The 20,275-nt window shown below is 45.5% G+C and overlaps 1 protein-coding gene across 6 annotated transcripts in view; it reads right to left on the reverse strand.

The window, feature by feature from the left end:
* Positions 1-20,275, reverse strand: part of LOC124307594 (uncharacterized) — a 99,298-nt gene that overhangs the window by 41,163 nt on the left and 37,860 nt on the right. For all 6 annotated transcript variants that reach the window (XM_046769439.1, XM_046769438.1, XM_046769437.1 and 3 more), the window contains exons 2-4: positions 12,458-18,478; positions 3,567-3,610; positions 1,604-1,694 (exon numbers count right to left, since the gene is read on the reverse strand). In XM_046769439.1, the coding sequence (XP_046625395.1) occupies positions 1,604-1,694; positions 3,567-3,610; positions 12,458-17,884 (5,562 nt within the window). In that variant the 5' untranslated portion in view covers positions 17,885-18,478. The remainder of the gene's footprint in view (positions 1-1,603; positions 1,695-3,566; positions 3,611-12,457; positions 18,479-20,275) is intronic.

Raw genomic sequence — 20,275 nt, forward strand, 5'->3', positions numbered from 1 at the left:
AGGGAAATACGAATGTAGTTCGTCGAAACATTTGGAAAAATTTTAACAGAGAAATCGGCAAGCTGTTATACTGTTCGCGTAAGTACGAAGGAGACAAGTTTCGAGGCACTCGAACATATTGAGCGGTGCACAGATAGATTATACGTGAGTGTAAAAACAGAGCTTGACAAATGTTTCGAGAAAACGGGACACACAACATTTAGAAATTTGACGGTTAGATTAGCGAATACGCGTATACCGTTGTTACCGAGGGTAATTTCAGCAGTTTACGGAATTCACCTGGGCACGCCATTTGGCTTACCCACTTCGCTGTTCGTGTACATTTCGACAAAGACTTAATGAAATGATCGTCATTTGGTATGCAGATTCCAGACACACAGGGGACCGGTTATACACGTGAATGCATAACAATATACGGTTCTTGCAGGTATAATTTCAAGACGGACGGCTAGTCCAGGCCGGTGGTTAATTGCTGTTTCAGACAAGGCGTAATTGGACGTTACCACAATCAGCCGAGAAGCGCATCCGTGCAAGGAAATCCATGATATTAAAACGCGATGCCGATGCGAGGAAATTATTCCCAACGACCTTTTTGGCAATGTCAAAAGCCAGAACAGCATACCTGTTCGGCTCGTTTGCTTCCACGCGACTCCGACTGTCAGAAACGATTCCATGATATCCGGGATAATCGAGGCCGGTAAAAGGAAAGTGTATTATCCAAAATTGCGGAGTTAGCTGTGGCACAGGACCTTACACGAGATTCCCGCTAATGATTGAAAAAGGGGCTTGAAAATCCCATTTAGCCTTGGAAGGAAAGAGCCATTTTCTGCGCACGAAGGGGGCTCAGTCGCATTGCCCTTAACGCCCTTGGAAACCCTTGGCCTGGAGGAAACCGTCATCTTGTCAGGGAAGTGGGAGTATCGTGCTGCAATAACCAAGGGAGTGAAGATCACGGTGAGGTAGCCGTAAAACTTTTTTTTCCTCGAACGACATCAACGTAAGCCCGACGATCAGGCTCGCGATAATAATCAGCGGGTTCTTAGGGACTTTTGAAGATCCGTGTTGTACACGTGCAGGAAAGTTGTCGAATTGTCCGATTCGACCATCCAGATATTCCGGATCGCCGATCAAACCCGAAGCCTTGAATCGAGAGTGAAAAATGAAACGAGCAAATGTAAAGTGTAAAAAGAATCAAAAAAACGGGGGGGAAAAAAAAATCGGATCGGTAATTCACTGCCCTTGGGTATCGACACGAGACCTGTGGTTATTCGAAACAGTAATTTATCGTCTCCAATAGCACAGAGAGAATATTGGCGAGTAGCTGGTGGTTAAGCGAGAGTATGAAACGGAGGGATCGAGAGGCTGGAAATAGAGAGGAATGGAAAGGTGCTGAGATGAAAGAAGGAGAGAGAGAGAGAGAGAGAGATATGGAAAGAGTGAGAGAGAGATGCAGAGATATGGACGGAAAGAGAGAGAGAGAGAGGGAAAGTGGGCTGCCGGAGTATGTCGGGATGACGGATAAAACGGAAGTGACGGAGAAAGATAGACAGATCGATAGATAGATAGATGAATGAACAGGAGGAGGAGCGAGCAAATTACGTACCAGCTCAGAGACCAGGGGTATCGACTTGCGACGTGGCCGAATGTCCGGCATGCTGTCGATGTTGCTGTAGAATGGGTTATCTCCAGGATGGCTGGAAGCAAATGTGATTATTTCCTTATTATTACCTGGCACTCGGAAGCTTCAATTTTCTATGTGTAGTGTGTACATACATACATATATATACGCGCGTGTAGTGCTGACGCAAACACGCCCCTTTGAAACACCCTTGTAGTAGACTAACTCGAAAATCAATCAATTGCCACCGACTCCGAGTCGGCCGCGTCACTCACCCACTGCTACCCGAGTCTCTTACAGTACTCTATTCGTTTCATCCCTGCGTTAAACTTATCACGGCACGTAGGGGCAATTATTTTCAGCTGCGTATAGGCTGGGGTTCGTTTTGACTTGGAGGTATGAGAAGAGAAGAAATGATTCGATTAACGTATTACTTAATTTCGAAGCCATCGTGGATATCTTTTTCTTTCGTTAAGGGTCACCGGAAGTGACTTTCGAAGTCACAAGAATCTCACGATTTGTCTGTTTATCAGCAAATTTTTGATCGATTTAAAAAACTCCAAACTCGGTGTACCTATTTGAATATCACTTTTTACTCTCACCGGGAGTATAAATTTCAATATGATATGAGTGTAAATTTGTGGACAATTATTACAAAAATGTCATCAAGTGTTTTGATCGTGGATTCGTAAAGGGGAAAAAAAATTCACGGAAGGTTTGACGTAGGGTTTCAACATAGCGTCAGACTGAGAAATGAGCCGTTAATCATATCTTGTACACGGGATTAAAAGCGCACCCATCAAAATTAGGTCAAATAATAATTCAACCTAATTGTAAGGGTGTAAAGAGGTGACTGGCATGAAAACTCTTCCAAGTTTTTAATATGAAAACGAAGTCGGCGATTAATCATTCGGTGAGCTTTTTTCAAAAAGTACGAGCCAGAACCGGGCGACGCACGCACGGTCCGATGGCATGCGAAACGGGAATAAATTTCGCCCGGTTACGCCAAGACGGTTACCAACCGAATTGCGTTATTTCCCATGTATACACGCACACTTGTATATATCGGCGGTAGTCAAAGTAGGCGCGTCGTGAATTCCCGTCGAGATAGTCGCGGGTGTGTACGAGCAAGAAAAGCCTGCATTCAGAGAAGACGCGAATTACTTGCTTTGTATTCCCGACCCAGCATTCGGACAGAAGCTAACTGGTAACTCGCGACGTTCCAGATATCCTTAGAAGATAGCCTGGTCTCGGTTGGCGCCTGGAAATGGCCCTCAAGACTCGCTGATGTCTCAACCGAGGGACCGAATTTACCTTTGTCTTATCGTTAATTTCGATTGCTCGGTTCCTCGGGGTTATGGCCGGTATTGTGGAATCTGGGTTACCACCTAGCGCCTCGGATACGCCCACCTATAATCTGCATTCGCGTTGTCCCACTTTCATATCACGTGAACCACGTTGGGTATATTCCGCATGATTTATTCGCTTGCCGTCTCTCGAATCGCAACCGTGCAATTACACGAATTAACAATGAAAAAACGAAAAGAAACTCCGACCAAGCCTGATAAGTGTCAACGCCGGGTATCCCCAGGCTTCGATTATATTTCAGAGTCCGTACGAAGCCTTGAGGCCCACGGTTAATCCCAGTTTAGTCAGAAATGTGTTTAAAACCGAGGGTGGAGAGCTTATTTGTGTTTGACTGAACAAAAACGTTCAGTCCGGCCCGAAGCTAACGTTCAATTTTCTGCGAGCCAAATAAACGACTGGGATTTTTGTGCCTCGCGATTCTACCGATTAAAACGTCAGTTAAAACGAGCTGGAAATTAATTTTCTCCAGCGATGTTCCGCCTTTCTTTGTCCGTTCGCTCTTCGTAACCACTAAATGTAAAAACGTGGAATTCGAAACTGCTAATCGGTTCTAAAAAGCGTTACGGTGTACGTAACTTACCCATTGCTGCGTCCGCTTGCGTCACCTCCGGGTCCGCTGCCGTTCTAACAAACAAAAAACAATTTTATTAAAACAGGCTAACAACAATAAATAATAATGATGAGGGTAGGGGAAGGGGAAACTTCGTCGTGTGAATAACAATAATGATAATGACAATAATAATTATAATAGTAATCATAATTCACAGTCTTATTAGAAACATGCGGCCACAGAAAAGCTGCGGTACAGTAGCGTGGGCATATACCTAATACAATTGCCGACTAACTTTGATAACTTTGTTAATTCTCACAAAGCTCTGCGCTTTCTCTTCTACGCGTGTTAAACACGAATTTTACTTACTTTCCTTACTTTCATCTACGTAGGTATGCAAAACGGCAAGAGTAAGCAATTGTAAGTCCGCGTTTGTCGATCTTAAGCCACCCGAAAGATTGCCGAGTGGAAAATTCGCGGTCCAAATCATCACGCAACTGACTTCCCTTTTCGCTGAATGCAAGTCAAAACGGGTGCCAGTCCGTCAGCGAAACGCTAAAAAATACTACGTAGTCGGCAATTGAGCGGGTTGATAGATACTCCATTACGTTACAGGGAAGGCGAATTGACGTCGAATGACAACCGAGTTGACAACGCTAAAATCAAAATGTAATACTCCGTGGTGATCGTAAAAACTTGAACCAATACCGATCAACTACAGAGGTATACCCGAAACGCATTTGACAAACAAAAAGTTACATTTTGAAATATAGACAATTAAATCGATGCCGAATGGGCGGTCTTGATATTACACGCTAGAAGTGACGTAAAAACTTCGTACTCTACGAGCGAGCCGTTACGCGGGACTATTAATATTAGCCCGTAAACGGTGAGAGGATGTATCCAATTCACTTTTTGCAATAGACGGATATAACTTGGAAATCGGGTTGACGATTGTATCGAGTCGGTTGGACCGTGCCAAAAACCCGAATCTGCAAATTTGGCCGTTTTGCTTTACGCAGCTGTAACGTAATGTCATGAAGATAATTATAGCGCGGAATACATGATAGTTTGGTTAATTCTGTGGCCGCATAAGCACAATGTTTTGCCACATACAGTTTTACGCAATTAATATAAATATATAGGTACCGGGCGATTTCCACTGGCAGCGACCTGCTGAGTTGCGATAAAATTTTTGAAATTATTATCCAGTAATTATGCAGGCTGGAAATTCGCCTCGAGTACCTAGCTGCATGTAATCGTTCGTTTGGCTTTCGCGAGGCTCGAGGAGCGAGATTCGAGGATGATCGTTGACCAGATCGAACGGGGGACTCGACTCTTCTTCGAACATTGGATCATTAGCCGCGAAGAACTAATTTCGGGAACTCCGAATCTCGCCGCTCTTATCTGGCGAAGCAAAGGGTACAGTTCAACAGTACAATATAAATATATGCTTAATACGTATAGTAGAATCTTTGTCGTTGATATATAATAGATAAACTTATAGACAGCGTAACAAGTGTTATAGAATTAGTTCCCATGCACGGGTATTTTCGTGAGTGAAAAACAGTCTCGTGGCAGAATATAACATTTTTCGGCGAAATTCTTGCGAAATTTTCAATATTCTTGCTGGAAGAACGTCTTTCGATGTATTTTTATACTCGTAATACCAGTTTGTGGGCTGATCCAAAAACGACTTTCTCGAAGAAGATCCGCGAGTCAGTTAAGTTCACGGGAATCATCCATACCTTTATGTTCATTTTTCTGCGTATTGGCAACGACGCGATGATAGGCATTTCTATTCTTGTTAGAAATTCACGCCGTGACACGGTTCCTTTTTTTTCGTCAGAAATCTGTGCGACAATTGAGCAACTTGACAAAAAAACGAAATTTTACAACACATTTATAGGCTCTGTGGGATTGATCCCTGCGAAATGAACTGGCTACTTGGCGGTTATGCGTTGAACGTTTTGCGAGTCTTCTTGGATCGAGACGATTTAGAAATTGAGGAAGAGTAAATAAACGTTTTTAGCTTTGCTTCTTTTACAATTAATACACGTCTGACAAGCAACATTTACAACGAAATTGGTTCATTTATCAGTTAGGCCTTATTAACATTCTACATTCACGGTATTAATATTGCAAGCCTGAACATTCTAATGCATATGATGTTCTATCTTCTATACCAAGCCATTAACTTATTCGATCGATGATTTTAATGATATGACATCTAGTGTGGTACAATGTTAGTGATATGGAGAGATGATATAGGTATACCGCTGATTCTTATCGAGACCCAAAGCAAGTGAAAGGATCCTGTCACGTGCAACTGTAACTTTTACGCCGTGAAATTACAGAACTACGTATAGGACATAGCGTATAATTTACGAGAAAAGAATCGCCACGTTTACGCTTATATCGTTGGACCGCAGTGTGAAATTTCAGAATCATCGAATCTGCGAACCACACAGCGGTGTATAAAAATATTCACGATAGAATTTGATTTCGAACTTGCGAATACATCCTCAAGTTTTGCGTTAACTGGCTTAAAAATTTTATTCAGATTCAGAGGAGCGAAAAACTTTTTCTCCGCTACTTTGATTACATTTACGCTGCGTGTAATAGGCACGTGCGTTTACCACAAGCCGTGAACTTCGTGATGTGTTACTTGACTTTGCAGCCGGCAGTTTTTTTTTCGTATCAAAACGTGACATGTCAAATATGTTGGGAAAATTTTACTGTCATAAAGTTCAACAGACGTTGGATAACAATTTCTACGTCGTTCCAATTTAATTTCAATTCGTACAATATCCGCGATTTCCATCCATGCGTAATGCATAACGTAAGCTCTGTACGACAAACTTTGAAATTCAAACTCGGTAAACGGAAAGCTAAAGAGGTAGTAGGTGAGCATGGCTGGTACGCCCGTGTGTATATTTCCAAGGGAAATTAGCAGCTCTTTGTTGCTACAAATTGATGACGAAAGTTTTCCCATCAGCTTCTTACGCTTGACATCTTTGCTACCTTCACGGCGCTGTCTTTTCGTAACAATAAGAGGGGTGGATGTAAACCCTGTTTACATACGCGGGAGTACACGCACCTTATATCGGGTACCATGAATAAGCATGTAGACCAACGTACGTGAGCAAACAAACGGGAGTAACGCTCCCTGAGCAGTCAAGCTGTTTAATTGATTTATTCGAAACTAGCACGGAAACGAATGTCATTGAATGCCCCCACAGTCGTACATCGCCAGGAATCGCTTCCGAGTGGCGATGTGCGGAATTCGGTGATTTATCGGCACTTCGATTCAACGGCTTGTATTCATTTACTTGCGCATCCATTCACTGACCTTGAGCCTCGGGAGAAAGAGATAAAAATATGTTCTTAATTTCTTTTTTATTCTTTCCTCCTATTTTTATATGCATATATGTATATATATATACGTACGATATATTTATATATTATATACCCGTATACAGAAATATACACGATAGAAGAATTACAACGGCCTACGAAGTTTTGCCTTTGCAGAGGTCGCGTGTGCGTTTCCGCCTGCGTGCATTGTATGATATGTTAATGCCTGACCCATGTACGCATGTACGTATATGGGTGTGTGTGTGTGTGTGTGTGTGTGTAACGATAACCTAGTTTGTGAGTGTGTGCAGTGTCACATACGCGCGTCGTGTATGTTGGATATAATTACGCTCTACACCAGCTCGGCTGTAAATCCCGTTGTCGTGATTAATCTCACGCCAACATTTATATGTTATACCTATATACCTATGTGGATGCAGATATATTGTGCGCAAAAAGCTTTTTCTTACAGTTTCGTGGAATTTATTTTACTGGTTCCGGGGAGGGAGGGGACGCTCATATAGGGTACCTGCATTCAGTGCCTGCATGATTCTTTGAATCTATTTGGGGAACTTGCGACACGCGGAATCGCATGAAAGGCTGCCAAGCCTTGCAGTCACGCAGTTTCAGGTCTGAATTCAACACGGCAATTGTTTATTAACGAGATGCCGGCTCGGGATACGCGGTCGGATTTTAATGAGGAGCAGATTATTCAGAAGATAGATTAATTAAGCTTCTTATACTGGCTTTCGGCGGCAAAGGAGTTTTCGGAAAAGTATCACGATTAAAGCTCTGTCGCGTTCAAAGCTGCAGAGGCTGCACGTCCAAGGCTCGGGCTTCAAGTTCCGCTCCGGAACCCGACTTCGAATTAATAGGTCGACAGCGACGTGCTCGGCGTATAGCGAATTCTGAAACGCGAAACATGGGATAGGAAACGTCGGAACTTGGCCAGTTGCAAGTGGAGCGGGAACAGCGAGGGGCAGATTCGGGACTGGCAAACTTTCCTTGCACGATCTCTCAAACAACCCCGAGAGAGGTGACGAGGAGGGTGAAAAGAAATGGAGGGAAAGAAGGGAGGCTAAAATGGAAACCGGCCGAAGGACCTTTCCCTGCAAGTTTCGCTACGCTTCACTTTCCATTTCCATTCCTGTTCGCACCGCCTCCGGTGTTCTTTGGCTGATTTTTTCTTCCTTCTCTTTTATTTTTATTATTACTTTATTTCGCTTGCCATTTATTTATTTTTATCTCCCTGTATTACCTTCTAGCTTTACCTAGACCGTCGCAATGTGTTGCTACATGGTTCCTTCTCACACCGTGTATACGTACTTCCTGAATTTTTAGTCACCAATATTTGTATATATACTAGGTGTGTATGTGTAGCGAGGCGGAATATCGATTCACCGAGTACCTATGTATTTTTCACTCAGACGGGTGGCCCGAGAGACGCGGGTATCAAAGAATTGAGTCGCGGGTCTTAGGATGCACGAACTTTTTAATTGCTACATAAAAATGGCATAATTAGTGCGGTTTCCTTCTTGGCTGTAGTAATTTAAAAATTTTCACAAAATTTTCGTGAGTCTCAGCTGCTGGAGCAGCGTTAGAGCGTATAACCTGACCTGCACTTTCCTGCTACAATGAGATTACCAATTATTTTACTCGACGTATCATTTTCGAATTTAATTACCTGACTAATTTGTGAATCTCATTTCTTCGGGTCATTACTCAAATTTTCAAATAGTACAAGTACCGGGCTTATCTGGTCATTCTTTGAATCGCAACGCTCGCGAGGATCGAGAGAAAGGATCTGAGAATGGAATAAAAAACGGAAGAAATCAGGAAGCCGCCCGCAATCCCAAACTCTGACAGATCTGTCACTTTTTATCGGTAAATCCGTGTGGAGAATTACCATCAGAGGAGGACTTATCGAGAATTTTGACAGGTTAACGGCCGTAAGGGTATTTGGAAGGATGTTTCGCTATTTCAACGCAGTACGATTGGAGCGACGTGTGGATTTCATTCGCGTGGATTATTTATGCATATAGGCACGGCATTTTGAAACAAGAGTCGGGTGAATCTTTACTCAATACATTTGTACGAGAAGATAATACACCGTTGTACGTATAATACATTTTATATTATGTGTATATGCATAATGTATGATATATTACGATGAAATGTATTCCTATATGTACCTATAATATACTATAATAATATTATATATAATAATATTCTCACATGTAATTGTTTCATTGATTATAGAAATTCATGTAAAATTCAAAACGCGAGACTACCGTCTATATAATTAAGTAAGTTATTAATTGACACAGAGACGCTGCTACTTACACTTTGTTCGATAAGAAAGAGTGACAACTCGATTATGATATAATGAACGGTGAATTTGTAAATGTTCAAGGAAAACGAAAAATTCATTATAATCTTATGCACGCATATTATATACCGCGTACTATATTGTAGTCGAAAACTATATGCCGTAACAATATAATTGTAACACATGAAGTCATTGTTACGTTATAGGCGTGTTAGTTATCTTTTGTATAAAAGTGTGAAATTGTTGGTCTCCTAGTTCACCAAAGCTTATTGAAAATTTTTTTTTGTATTTGTTTAATTTCTTTTAGGCGGTGGTGGAGCGATTTCAACCCATCATATTTGTCAAAATCATTTCTACTGAAATTCAACCGAATCCCGTTAGTTACGCTTCTTCAGATGCAGGGCAATTCCTGATGATAAACGTACGTTTGTCACTTGGCAGAATATCGGATTATTACAGCACCGTTGAAGACAGTAAAGTGGAAGATATCAAAATCAGAACGCCTAACTGAAATGTTTTCAATTTTATCGCGGCATTATTTCAACACCACGATTTGCCAATGAGTTCATATTCGCAATATTTTTGCGCGTCCTTTTTTCCCGTTTCTTTTTCGCGTGCAGGACTATTGTTAGCGCAATTGATGTGTATTACCTTGTTATCGGTAATTATTACTAAGTATTAACGTCCCCATCGCCCCTACCACCTTCACCCGCCTGACAAACTTTGCAAAATAGAAAATTATCAGAGTGATGATTTTCCAATAGCTACTCGACTGGTCGTGATAATAGTGTAATGACAATGCGTGGTAATAATAATAACGATAACAATAATACTGGTAAGATAATCACTTGGTTCTGGCGTAACGTAGAAAAAAAAAACAACCTAAAAAATAAAAAAGGTTAAACGAATAAACATCTAACGAATCATAAAAATCTACGACAGCCACGAAATACTGCTAAGGGTTTAATTTCGAAGTATTCAATATAACGAAGATAATTACCTAATTAACGGCTAGTTAGCTTTACCCATTTTCAAATATCGCGAATAATCTCCTTGTTTGTGCAGGGATGCATGTGAAGCCGCGTTGTACCGACTATGACTCGCGTGTTTGAGCACATGAAAATGATATATATCGAGGTACGTCTGCGTACGTGACTCAGGGGGGCGCGACGTTAAAGTCCTGAATTCAAAGCTGCGTTGAAGACGAGTTTACGTTGTTACTGGTAGTATAAATGGCGTACGGAGAGTGACGGAGCTTATACGCGAAATGCTGATTAAACATACGGAATGTATACATTGTATACACATCTATAATGTATACGTATATATGTGTATGTATATGTATTTACCTACGCGTATACTTATCGTCTACTTATGCCTGCATACTCGTTTTTCCTGTGAACCTATAACACCAAATACAAGAGAGTATGCACGATTCCTATATATTGTGCCAGTCTAGAGCAAGTCTTTAGATACGGAAGCATGTATTTTCTTTACCTTCTTAAACACCAAATGATATATGAAATGCGGCGGGAAGTGCTCGCACGGCATCAAGACGCTTGCTAGGAAATAACCGTACGATATATGCGGTACGAACCGACAGTTTCAACGTGGAAACTCAACCGTCAAGATTAACGTCAAACGCTATTCGTCCCTGCGCGTGGCGGGAGCTCGTTTACAGCGGGCAAAAAACGATTTCGAATTCCGTCAGATGCGAACGACGAGGAAAGCCGAGGGTCGCCCAAAGGCACGGTAGTTGTCGTCTTTTCAAATGTGCGGCTCAAATTTCCGGTTACAATGTTATAGGGTCCGGCAGTTTTTGCTAGATCGGAGGCTGGTTCAAGCCACGCGTACGCAAACTCACCCTCATTTTCTGACATTTTTTACAAAGAAATTCGAATAATCACATTCTGCAAGTTATCGGTGAAAGTGCGAAGGATATTTAGGTATCCTTATACTGGACTCGGCCTTTATGAAAGTGGCAATGACAAGAAGATGACTGATTGTGAGTACGCTTTTGACAATGGCCAATCAATCGAGCTACACACTCGTATACGCGATAACTGTAATCTATTCGATTGCAAATACAATTTGGCCTGATTACATTTATACGAGAATGAATAGTCAAATTTTGAAGCCCCCCGTGGGCTGTCAAATTAAACTAGAGTAAAAATAGTCGTTATATCGGAATTAGATGAGCAGCCGCATTGCGTACAAACATGTTTCATCGACAAGCCTCACGTATTTCCCGTAGCAATAAGATCGATTCGATAAAATTTACCCGACACCGGGGTACGGATGTCGTGACAATAAATATTCCCACACGTGTGTCTGAATACATTTCTGGTGGACAGAAACACGCCGTACGGTTATTTTCAACAAGCTTTCGCATTTGAAATTGTGCGTAAAGAGTGCAGTGAATAGGATTGAATGGTGTTACGAATGATTCGATGTGCGTGAAAATGTATATGATGCATCAATCGCAGGTGCAAAAATCAGCGGTGTGTAACCTTGGAACTAATTCTTGCACCTGCTTTCGAAGATGTCCGTCTCAAAGCATTACAGACACGGTACAGACACCGTCTACTTACACTTACGATTAAACTACAGCCATGATATCGTTCCTACGATTATATATGTATGTATATATTTTTTACTACAGTTATTAATAACCTATTTTACTACGTGCACTCAGTGTTCGTTATCGGCTGGGTGGATTGATAGTTCGTGTTCAGGTTCTTAAAGATATTGCTTTGCAAAACGTTGATGGTGCTTCTTTGAATTGACTAGTTAATATTTGTTTATCATGTATCAGTTCATAGGGAGGATGGGTGTACGCAGTGTTGAATTACGCTCGACATGACAAACTCAGCGTGCACGAGGAGAGATAAAGAACACAAACTCGGCGTACATTATCCGCACACACGTGTAACATCCACGATTAATTGATAAATAAGGTATTGACTTGTTTTCGTTCATCTCGCTATCCAGGATAGCTCCTTATCACCTCTGTTATCATTTGATTACCGCACCTAGGGTCGAGCGGCTGTAAGGTACATTCGCGATTCGCCGGGCAATGACTACGGGATCATTCAAAACTAGCCTTGAACGCAAAGCTCAAAGAGCAAAGTTCGAGATCCGCAAGTTCGATGAAAACGCGTTAAATCTTTGCCCAATTGAATCGCGAATATACTTTACACAAGTTTTCGTGCCCTCACTTGATCATTATACTCACTGCCGTGGGAGGATGAGTGACCGTGGTTTCTTGTTGGGTTTTCGCGTCTTCGACTTCCTTCAGCTTCTCTTCGGCCTTTCGCTCCTTCAGCGCCTTCAGAAGTTTCCACTTGGACGCCGGCGGTCCGGGACTTGCCTGGCCCTCCTTGAGGGTCGTGTCGGAACTTCCGCACGACGAAGAGTCGATTTTGATTTTGGGGAGGCTGAGGGTTGCCGTAGTCCCGGTCTCTTCGCTCCCGGCGTCCTCTCTGTCACCTTCTAAGACAGTGCTTTCTGAATCCCAGCCCCCTGGGATACTGACGGATACCTCACTAGGTGGTACACTTACGCTACCTTCTCTGGACAGCGAATCTGAGCCCGGAAGATGCTTTTCACCGTGGCGCAGGGTCGACCCGCCGGAGCTCCTTCTGGACTGTTCTTCGTTCGGCATTTCATCTTCCTCCTCGTCCATCGAGTTTCCAGGACTATCGGGACCAGATGTTTCCCCCGAGGATCCTTCCTCGGCCGGTTCCATCCTCTCCTCTCTTCTGACTTCCTCTTCGTGGGCCCAGGTGTGATAATCCGTAACTCTGGCGAACACTGTCTCGACGCTTTCCGCGGTCTTTCGCTTGGGAATCGGCCGCTCGTCCCGGTCTCGCGATCTCTCCAGCTCTCTTTCTCTCTCCGGATCTCTCATAGTGCCGTTCATCCTCGCGTTCCTCGCATATTCATCCTTGCTCAGCACCTCCTCCTTGGGCTGAGCCTTCAGCCGCAGCTCCCGCAGGACGAATGACATCCGCTCCTTGACGTCCTCGTCCGGTTCGAAAGGCTCCGTCTCCTCGGGTTCCCGTATCACACCCATCTCCATTTCCATTTGCGTCTGTCTCTCGAGTTCCTCGAGTTTTCTCAGCTCGTAGCAGTACCACTCGTCCTCGGAATCTATGGAATCCTCTGTGCTCTGCCTCCTGGAAGATACGCGTGACGTGCTTCGGTACGAGTGCGTGCTTCGGTTGTCTTCGTCAGCTTCGCCGCTCCTTCCCCAAGGAATCTCGAGCGACTGCTGATGCCTTGGCAGAAAGCGACTCCCACTCGTTGCGTGTCCTCGCAAGCTCGATGCAGAAGGGCTGCCTTCGGACGGTGGACCCTCCTCGGATATACTCGTCACAAGTTCCGGCGGCTTGGCGATCGAAGGCTTTTCCTCTCTCTCGGAAACCGTTTCCTCGGTGTACTCGAAGGTAGTGTCCAACGGTTGAATTAAACCGTCGTCCGATTTCTTATCCACTCCGACGTCCTCGTTGTTCGCCTGTTCGTCGGATACGGTTGAAGACTGTCTTTGGCGATACTTGCCCAATGCCCTAGACACCGCGAATTCCATGCTCGCACCGCCCATGAGCGCGACCGGCGGTAGTTTCGGCGCCTTCTCGTTCGGAGCCTCGTCCGAACTGCCCGCCGATCTCTTGATGTCACCGACGGTAGCGAATATCGAGGAACCACCTGAGCCGGAACCAGTGCTCTTACCGGAAGCCTCTTCTTCCGCACCTACATTGTCCGAAAACTCGTGTTCACTGCCGTCCGGTTTACGCTCCTTGACCACATTTTCCTGAGCTACTTGCTGCTGGAGCTGTTCTTGATGCTGCTGTATTTGTTGCTGAAGAATCTGCTGTTGTTGTTGGATGTTCTGTTGCTGCTGTATGAGTTCCTTTTGTTGAAGCAAAGTCTGTTGTTGTTGATGATGAAGCTGCTGCGCCTGTTGCTGCTGCTGCGTTTGCTGTTGGTTCTGTTTCCTCTTACCGCTCGATTTGACTTTAGCAAAAAATGCGGTGTCCTGAGGAGCGTCCGACAGAGCACTGTCCTCGTCTTCTGACATCCCACTCTGACGCCCGCTACTCCATTCCGTCTCTGATTGTTCGGGATCAGAAAGTGATTGCGTCTGATGCCCCCTACGTTTTGCTTTTTGTAAAATTCCTGACACGGTAGAGACTAAGGTGTGCTTTTTTTTCTTTCGTGTAGATTGGCCACCACGTTCCCTGCCTCGCCCCGTTACATCCGCGGGGGGTCGTTGTTGAGGAACACTCTCCGGCGGCATGTCCAAGTCTTCTCTCCTGACGCCTCCGGGTAACGACTGGCTCCGATATCGTTTGGTAAGGTGTAAGTCAGGCAGCCAATTGCTCATCGAACTCATCGCGCTCTTCAGCGAAGCTCCTCTTCTGACTTTCTTCGAAGACTTAGGTTCTTCGTGCTCCTTGATGTCCGCAGATATGCTAATGTAGCCCGACTGTGACACAATGACCCCAGAGGTGCCATAGTATTCACCTTGTTGCGCCTGCTGCTGCTCCAGGCCGGATAACCTGGGAGCTTCGAGGTCCTGAAGGTACTGCTGTTCCCTCTGCCACTGTCTCTGGTAACCGTCCGCTAGTTGAACGCTTTCCGAATGGGTCAGTCTTAATCCGTAGGTTGGATACTGCTGCTGCTGTTGCTGATGCTGCTGCTGTTGCTGCTGCATGTAGTTTTGCCGGTACATTTGGTTAGCGTAAGCGTGATACTGCTGCGACTGATAGCCCGGAGGGTTGGGATACCTCCTGTCAGTGTAGGGGCTTTGAGCGTAACTGCCGTCCGAAGTGAGAGAGCGAATGCTCGACGAAGTAGAGTCGTGGGGTATTTGTCCTTCCATTGAACTGAGCCACGAGTTATCGTTCGACTCGGTCCTCGGTAGGTTTTCGCTAGTCGGGTAGTAGGATAAAGCGTCTGTAATGTTGCCGGTCGGGAACATGGTGCGGTACATCGCTGTTTTGTAACCTTCGTGATTTATCATACCGTCACCGTAGGACATCGCTCTCGTAGGTTTTTTACCGTGAGAGCTACTACTGGTTATAGTCGACGCTGGGTAGGGATAGAGGTTGTAATCCTCGGGGTAATTCGAGTACTGCTCTAAAATTTCCGGATAACTGTCAGCGTCCATCGTCCTTGACATGTACGGCCCGGAGCCACTCGTGTAGACACTGGTTATAACTTGCTGACGATTGCTACCAGCCACGGAATATATGGCGGGTTGTTCCGAGCGATAAACAAAGTCCGCACTGGTGCCAGTAGGAACGGCGTCGTAAGTATGCTGCAAGCTCTGCTGCCTTTGTCCCCGTCTTTTAGGACTTGGACACGGGTTTTCGGAGCTCGGAGCTGGCGGAGGCACGAAGTTGTAGTCATCTTGAGCGGAGGCAGGGGACTTGACGGTTGTAAATGCCGACAAATGATTTATCGTTGTCGACAGTGCGTCAGTGGTGGAGTGAGCTTTTGCCAGGGCGGCGTTGGCGAAAGCGTCTCTACCCTCAGGAGTATCATACAGTGGTTCCTGCGTAAAGATTGGCGTCTTTTCAGGCAGAGGAGGTATCGGGCTACTAGTGCGAAGCGTCTGTGCTGTAATTAAATTCGATCTGCTGTGATCGACCGAGTACGACGTCAGCATTTTATTTATCGAACTCTTCGGCGACCCTGGGGATTTGTCGAGGCTGCTCCATCCGCTCATCGACGAGAGGCCGGAATCTGACTTGGCTGCAACTATGTTCACATTGTTCGATTTTACCGCATGCTTAGGCGAGATCTTCGGTGATTTGGGGGAGTGCGGGGTTCGTGGGCTCAGCCGCCCTTGATCAAGGCCAGTAATTTTATCCCCACTCCTCGAGAAGCTCGGACTCGGGGCTCTCTTAGCGTCAGTGGAATCCGACGCTCTCGGATCCGAGCCGGGCATCAAAAAGCTGTCACCGGCGTCCTGAGGGGCGGGAGGTGGTGGGGAACTGGGCGAGGGTGACGGAGGCGTTCTGCCCTCCGAAAACTCGAGGTTCAGCCTCGCCGCGCTACCAAAGTAGCCATCCTGGCGGGTCCTGAGGCTCTGTACACTATGGACGCTGTGAACACTGTGGGCGGACAAAGTAGGGGAGGGCACCTTGTCGGTCGGGGTATTATATATCGTCGGCGAGGCGCAGGTCACCGTTGCAAAGCTCTCGGCCATAAGATCAGTGAGCTCCTTGTTTTCCGCATACCCTTTAGCGAAATTTCCAACGTCTATGGGCAGCGGGATAACCGGCTCGGGGCTTTTCTCCAACAGCGCAGCAGTGTATCCCAATCTCGGGGGTGTGTACGTCGACGACGCGGAGTCCGTGTTACTTCTCTGAGTGTTTGCCCTCGGAGAAATCGATCTGGTGGTGAATTCGGCGTCAGTGACCATTCCACTGTCCGTGCTCACTCTCGAGGCAGACCTGCCCGTGGAACCGGGACTTCTGGAGTAAGTCCAGTTGTCGACATCCGTTTCGGCGTAGATTTTCCGAAGTTGTTCGTCGATGCTGCACGATTCCTCGGCGAGTTTAGCCTCGTTCTCCGTCGCGTACTGGTGCTTCGGTGACTCCATGAGTCTCGATTGCAATTCCTTCAGGTTTTGCGAGTCTTTTTGGAGTTTCGTAGTGAGCCTATCGAGTTCGTGGAGTTTCTCAAGTGCGACCTGGTCGATGGAACTAAGTCTCGAAAGTTGCGCGAGGTCCTGCTCGCTGACACACGGTGTATTTCCACGGTAGCTCTTGTAGTCGGCTGCGCTGAAGATTTCACCCTCGTCCTCGTCATCCCCGTCGTCGATCGCGGACCCCGCCTGCTGACTCTCTTTGTCCCCGAAGGTCTCGACGCACGTGGCTCCACCCTCCTCGGATTTTTCCTTCAAAGAGATCCGCTCCAAGTGGTCACCCGCCTCCTTCTTCCCGTTCCCGTCCTCCGCCTCTTCGGCCTCCTCCCATATCATGCCCAGCTGGGAAGTCGGCCTCGAGGTCTCGCCGCAAATCAAGTCTTCCCGGTAAGCGTTATTCAGACTCCGGTAAAACGCCTCATCGGGGGTGTTTGCTTCTTCTTCCAGCGTCTCTAGGGCCTCGCGATCAAGATTACGAACGTTCCTGTGCATATCTGCGACGGCTGCCACGGCACCTGTGCTGTCCTGAGTTATGCCGTGCAATCTCGCCAGTTCCTGCTGCGCCAATTTTTCCCTCAACACGCTCGTTTCCTCGATACCGATGGCCGCCCCCAGGCTCTCCGCGATGGCGTCAAGCTCGCCGACGGAACTGTGTTGCGCAACGAGCGCATCCTCGACTCCCGCAACGCCGTCCGGAGTTCCTCCGGTCGCGTAGAACTCTATCAGCTGGCTTATCACCGTCTGCTGCTCGTACAGCAGACCTTCCAGTTTTTCCAGTCTTTCCCACATCTTGATGTACTCTTGACTGAGGAGGTCCAGGGCTCTCCAAGCGTACTTCAGCTCCGTCTCGAGGATATTCAATCGCGTACCTAGCCGCTCCATGTAGTCGCTGATTATGTAATCGATGCTACCGTCTCCCGATATCCCGTAACTCGGCATCATCGGGGGATGAGCACCAGGAGGGCTGCTTGGGGCCTGTCCGGAACTCAATTTTGCAGACTCCATTTGAAACTGCGTGGTTCGTGACACTGTTTTAAAATTTGGCCGCCTCACTCAGGTTGTTATGTGACATCGCAGTCATCGACGGTCGATGTTATCACGTCCGAGGAAACGTTAAAATAGTAAGATTCGTTCTCTCGGTCCCAACAGCCATAGTTTCGCCGAGTTCAGAGTCGGAAAATTATTGATGATTTTTCGCTCGCAGCCGGTACAGTTGCGGCGACTTTGTAGGCCCTCGTTAGCAGAACTGAGTATCTCCATATTCGATGAAACATTCGTTTACTTCTTTCCGTTTGTCAATTATTCTGTCCTTATTGAGAAACTCTTGAAAAACTATTTACTCCGTTCTAAAGCACATTTGTATTAATTTTTTTTTTTATAAACTTTTTATTCAAAGAAACTTTCAAAGCACTGGGTCTGTAACGGTTTTCGTTGTCAAATTCCCTTTACCTTGTATTTTCGTATTTTTTATAGTTACTTTAATCACACTGCACGCCGCGAATGTTTCCAACACGCGATGAGTCATTGAATCGTTGGGTTTACACACCACTTTGTGAACATGAAATAACAACTGGCGGGTTCAAGCTGCAATTACTCTGCCTGTAAACAATCGGAAATCACAAATTAAAACCACCAGCGCCGTGACGGCTAATATAAACCATTGCAAAGTCTTGTATTGGGCTTAAAAAATTTCTCAATGAATTATTCGACAGGCAGCACAAAACCACTTTTGGCAGCATCAATTTTGTGCCGCACAGTCGAATTGATTTCGTGAAAACCAAAGGCTGATGGATTCGACAATGACCTTTCAACGATCACAGGCCCTGGCTACAAATTACGGTGTAAGCAATGCCCGTGCGATTTATCGTCAGCGAATCGATGGTGATCTATTATTTAGAGTCAGAGGTTTCGGCAGAGCCGGTATTTCTGTGCCCATGTCAATGTAAATAGTTAATCAACAGCGAGTCGCTGGGAATTGTCGAGGTGAGCTCGGTTGTTCGTTAGACATTGCCGAGGAGGATTACGCGCCTCGTAAGGTGAGGAGAATAAGCTTGAAATTAGGTGTCACGGCGCCGCAAATGGTTAAGATTGTATCAGGAAAATCGACAGGGAATAGGACGAGGTGTAGCGTAACCGCGGTTCAACGTGGGTCCTTTGTAATTGTGATTAATGATAAACGAGGATCGGAACTTCCGCGGGACAGCGTAGCCGAGGAGTGCGTGGTTCGCAGGGCAGATCGTCATCCCTTATCCGTGTGACAGTGTTAAGCCTCCGGGATGTCGGATGAAGGAGATCTGAATCTATCACTCGTCGCTTCTACGTAGAATGACAGTCGCATTTATGTGCTTCAAGAAGTAAAGAGTGCTGTCAATGCCCGGATTCTTCCTTGAAAGTGACACCGACCCTCGAACGGATAACTCCTTTCACCTTATACGTATATATGTCCTGGGCTAAGTGAGATAGACCAACGTTTCAGGTGGCCTCACTGATGGACGAGCTCGTCAAGTTTTGTTTAATTCGAGAGTCACGCATGCTGCAGGTACTATTTAGCGCAGGAACGCGTCCCGAATTTTCAAGGAATTTCGGCTCCGTACATCGGTTCGGCAACTTTGTCACCCCCTCGGGTAATTACGTCATAATTTCCGCAAGCTGATCGGAACTGCATGTAAGTTCCCGCGTGCCGTGCTTTAGTTTTACCGGATCGCACAGAGGAATTGGACTTTCGATGGGTACTAAGAGTGTTCAGAAATAATCGCCAGATATAAATGCAAGAAAACGGCGTGAACGTTATTTCAACAGGCGAATAACGCGTCGAACACGTTTGATACGAAATCATCTATCAAATTGATTTGTTCCCCTCAGTTTCCCTACCGCGAATAAGGTAAATCAGACTTTTGTAAGCTGTTGTAAATTTATGACTCGCAAGATCCTGAAAGTGTTTCACGGGCTTTCTAAATAAAAGCGGTAAAATGTTGAGTCCTCCAGTTACAGAGGAGTCGTTTTTTCTTTTCCTGCTTGGCAGTTGACCTCCTCGACTTTATTATTCTTCGAGTTGTTTGTTCGTGGACTAAATGATTCTCCAGTATAGCTTTGAAGACACTGTACCGGCATTAGAGCGGGATAAAAAATAGCGTGCCTAGCGTTTTTTCTCTCACTTTTGTCATTCGTTTGGTTCGTTAAAGTAAAACTCGCCAGAAATTGAATTAGCATATTTCTACGGTAAACGAGACTCCCCGAAGAAGGGGGTCAATTTTCATAAAATAATTCGTCTGCACTCTTGAGAAAGTATGGATTTTTTGTCTCGCTCAACAGACCGTTATCTGTCTCGTAGAGGTTATGGCTGCCTCTTATCTGTCCTCCCTTCCACTTAATCAAACGGGCGCGATGCGAGGTAAA

The sequence above is a fragment of the Neodiprion virginianus genome, chromosome 6, assembly GCF_021901495.1.
Source record: "Neodiprion virginianus isolate iyNeoVirg1 chromosome 6, iyNeoVirg1.1, whole genome shotgun sequence".
Classification (NCBI taxonomy): domain Eukaryota; kingdom Metazoa; phylum Arthropoda; class Insecta; order Hymenoptera; family Diprionidae; genus Neodiprion; species Neodiprion virginianus.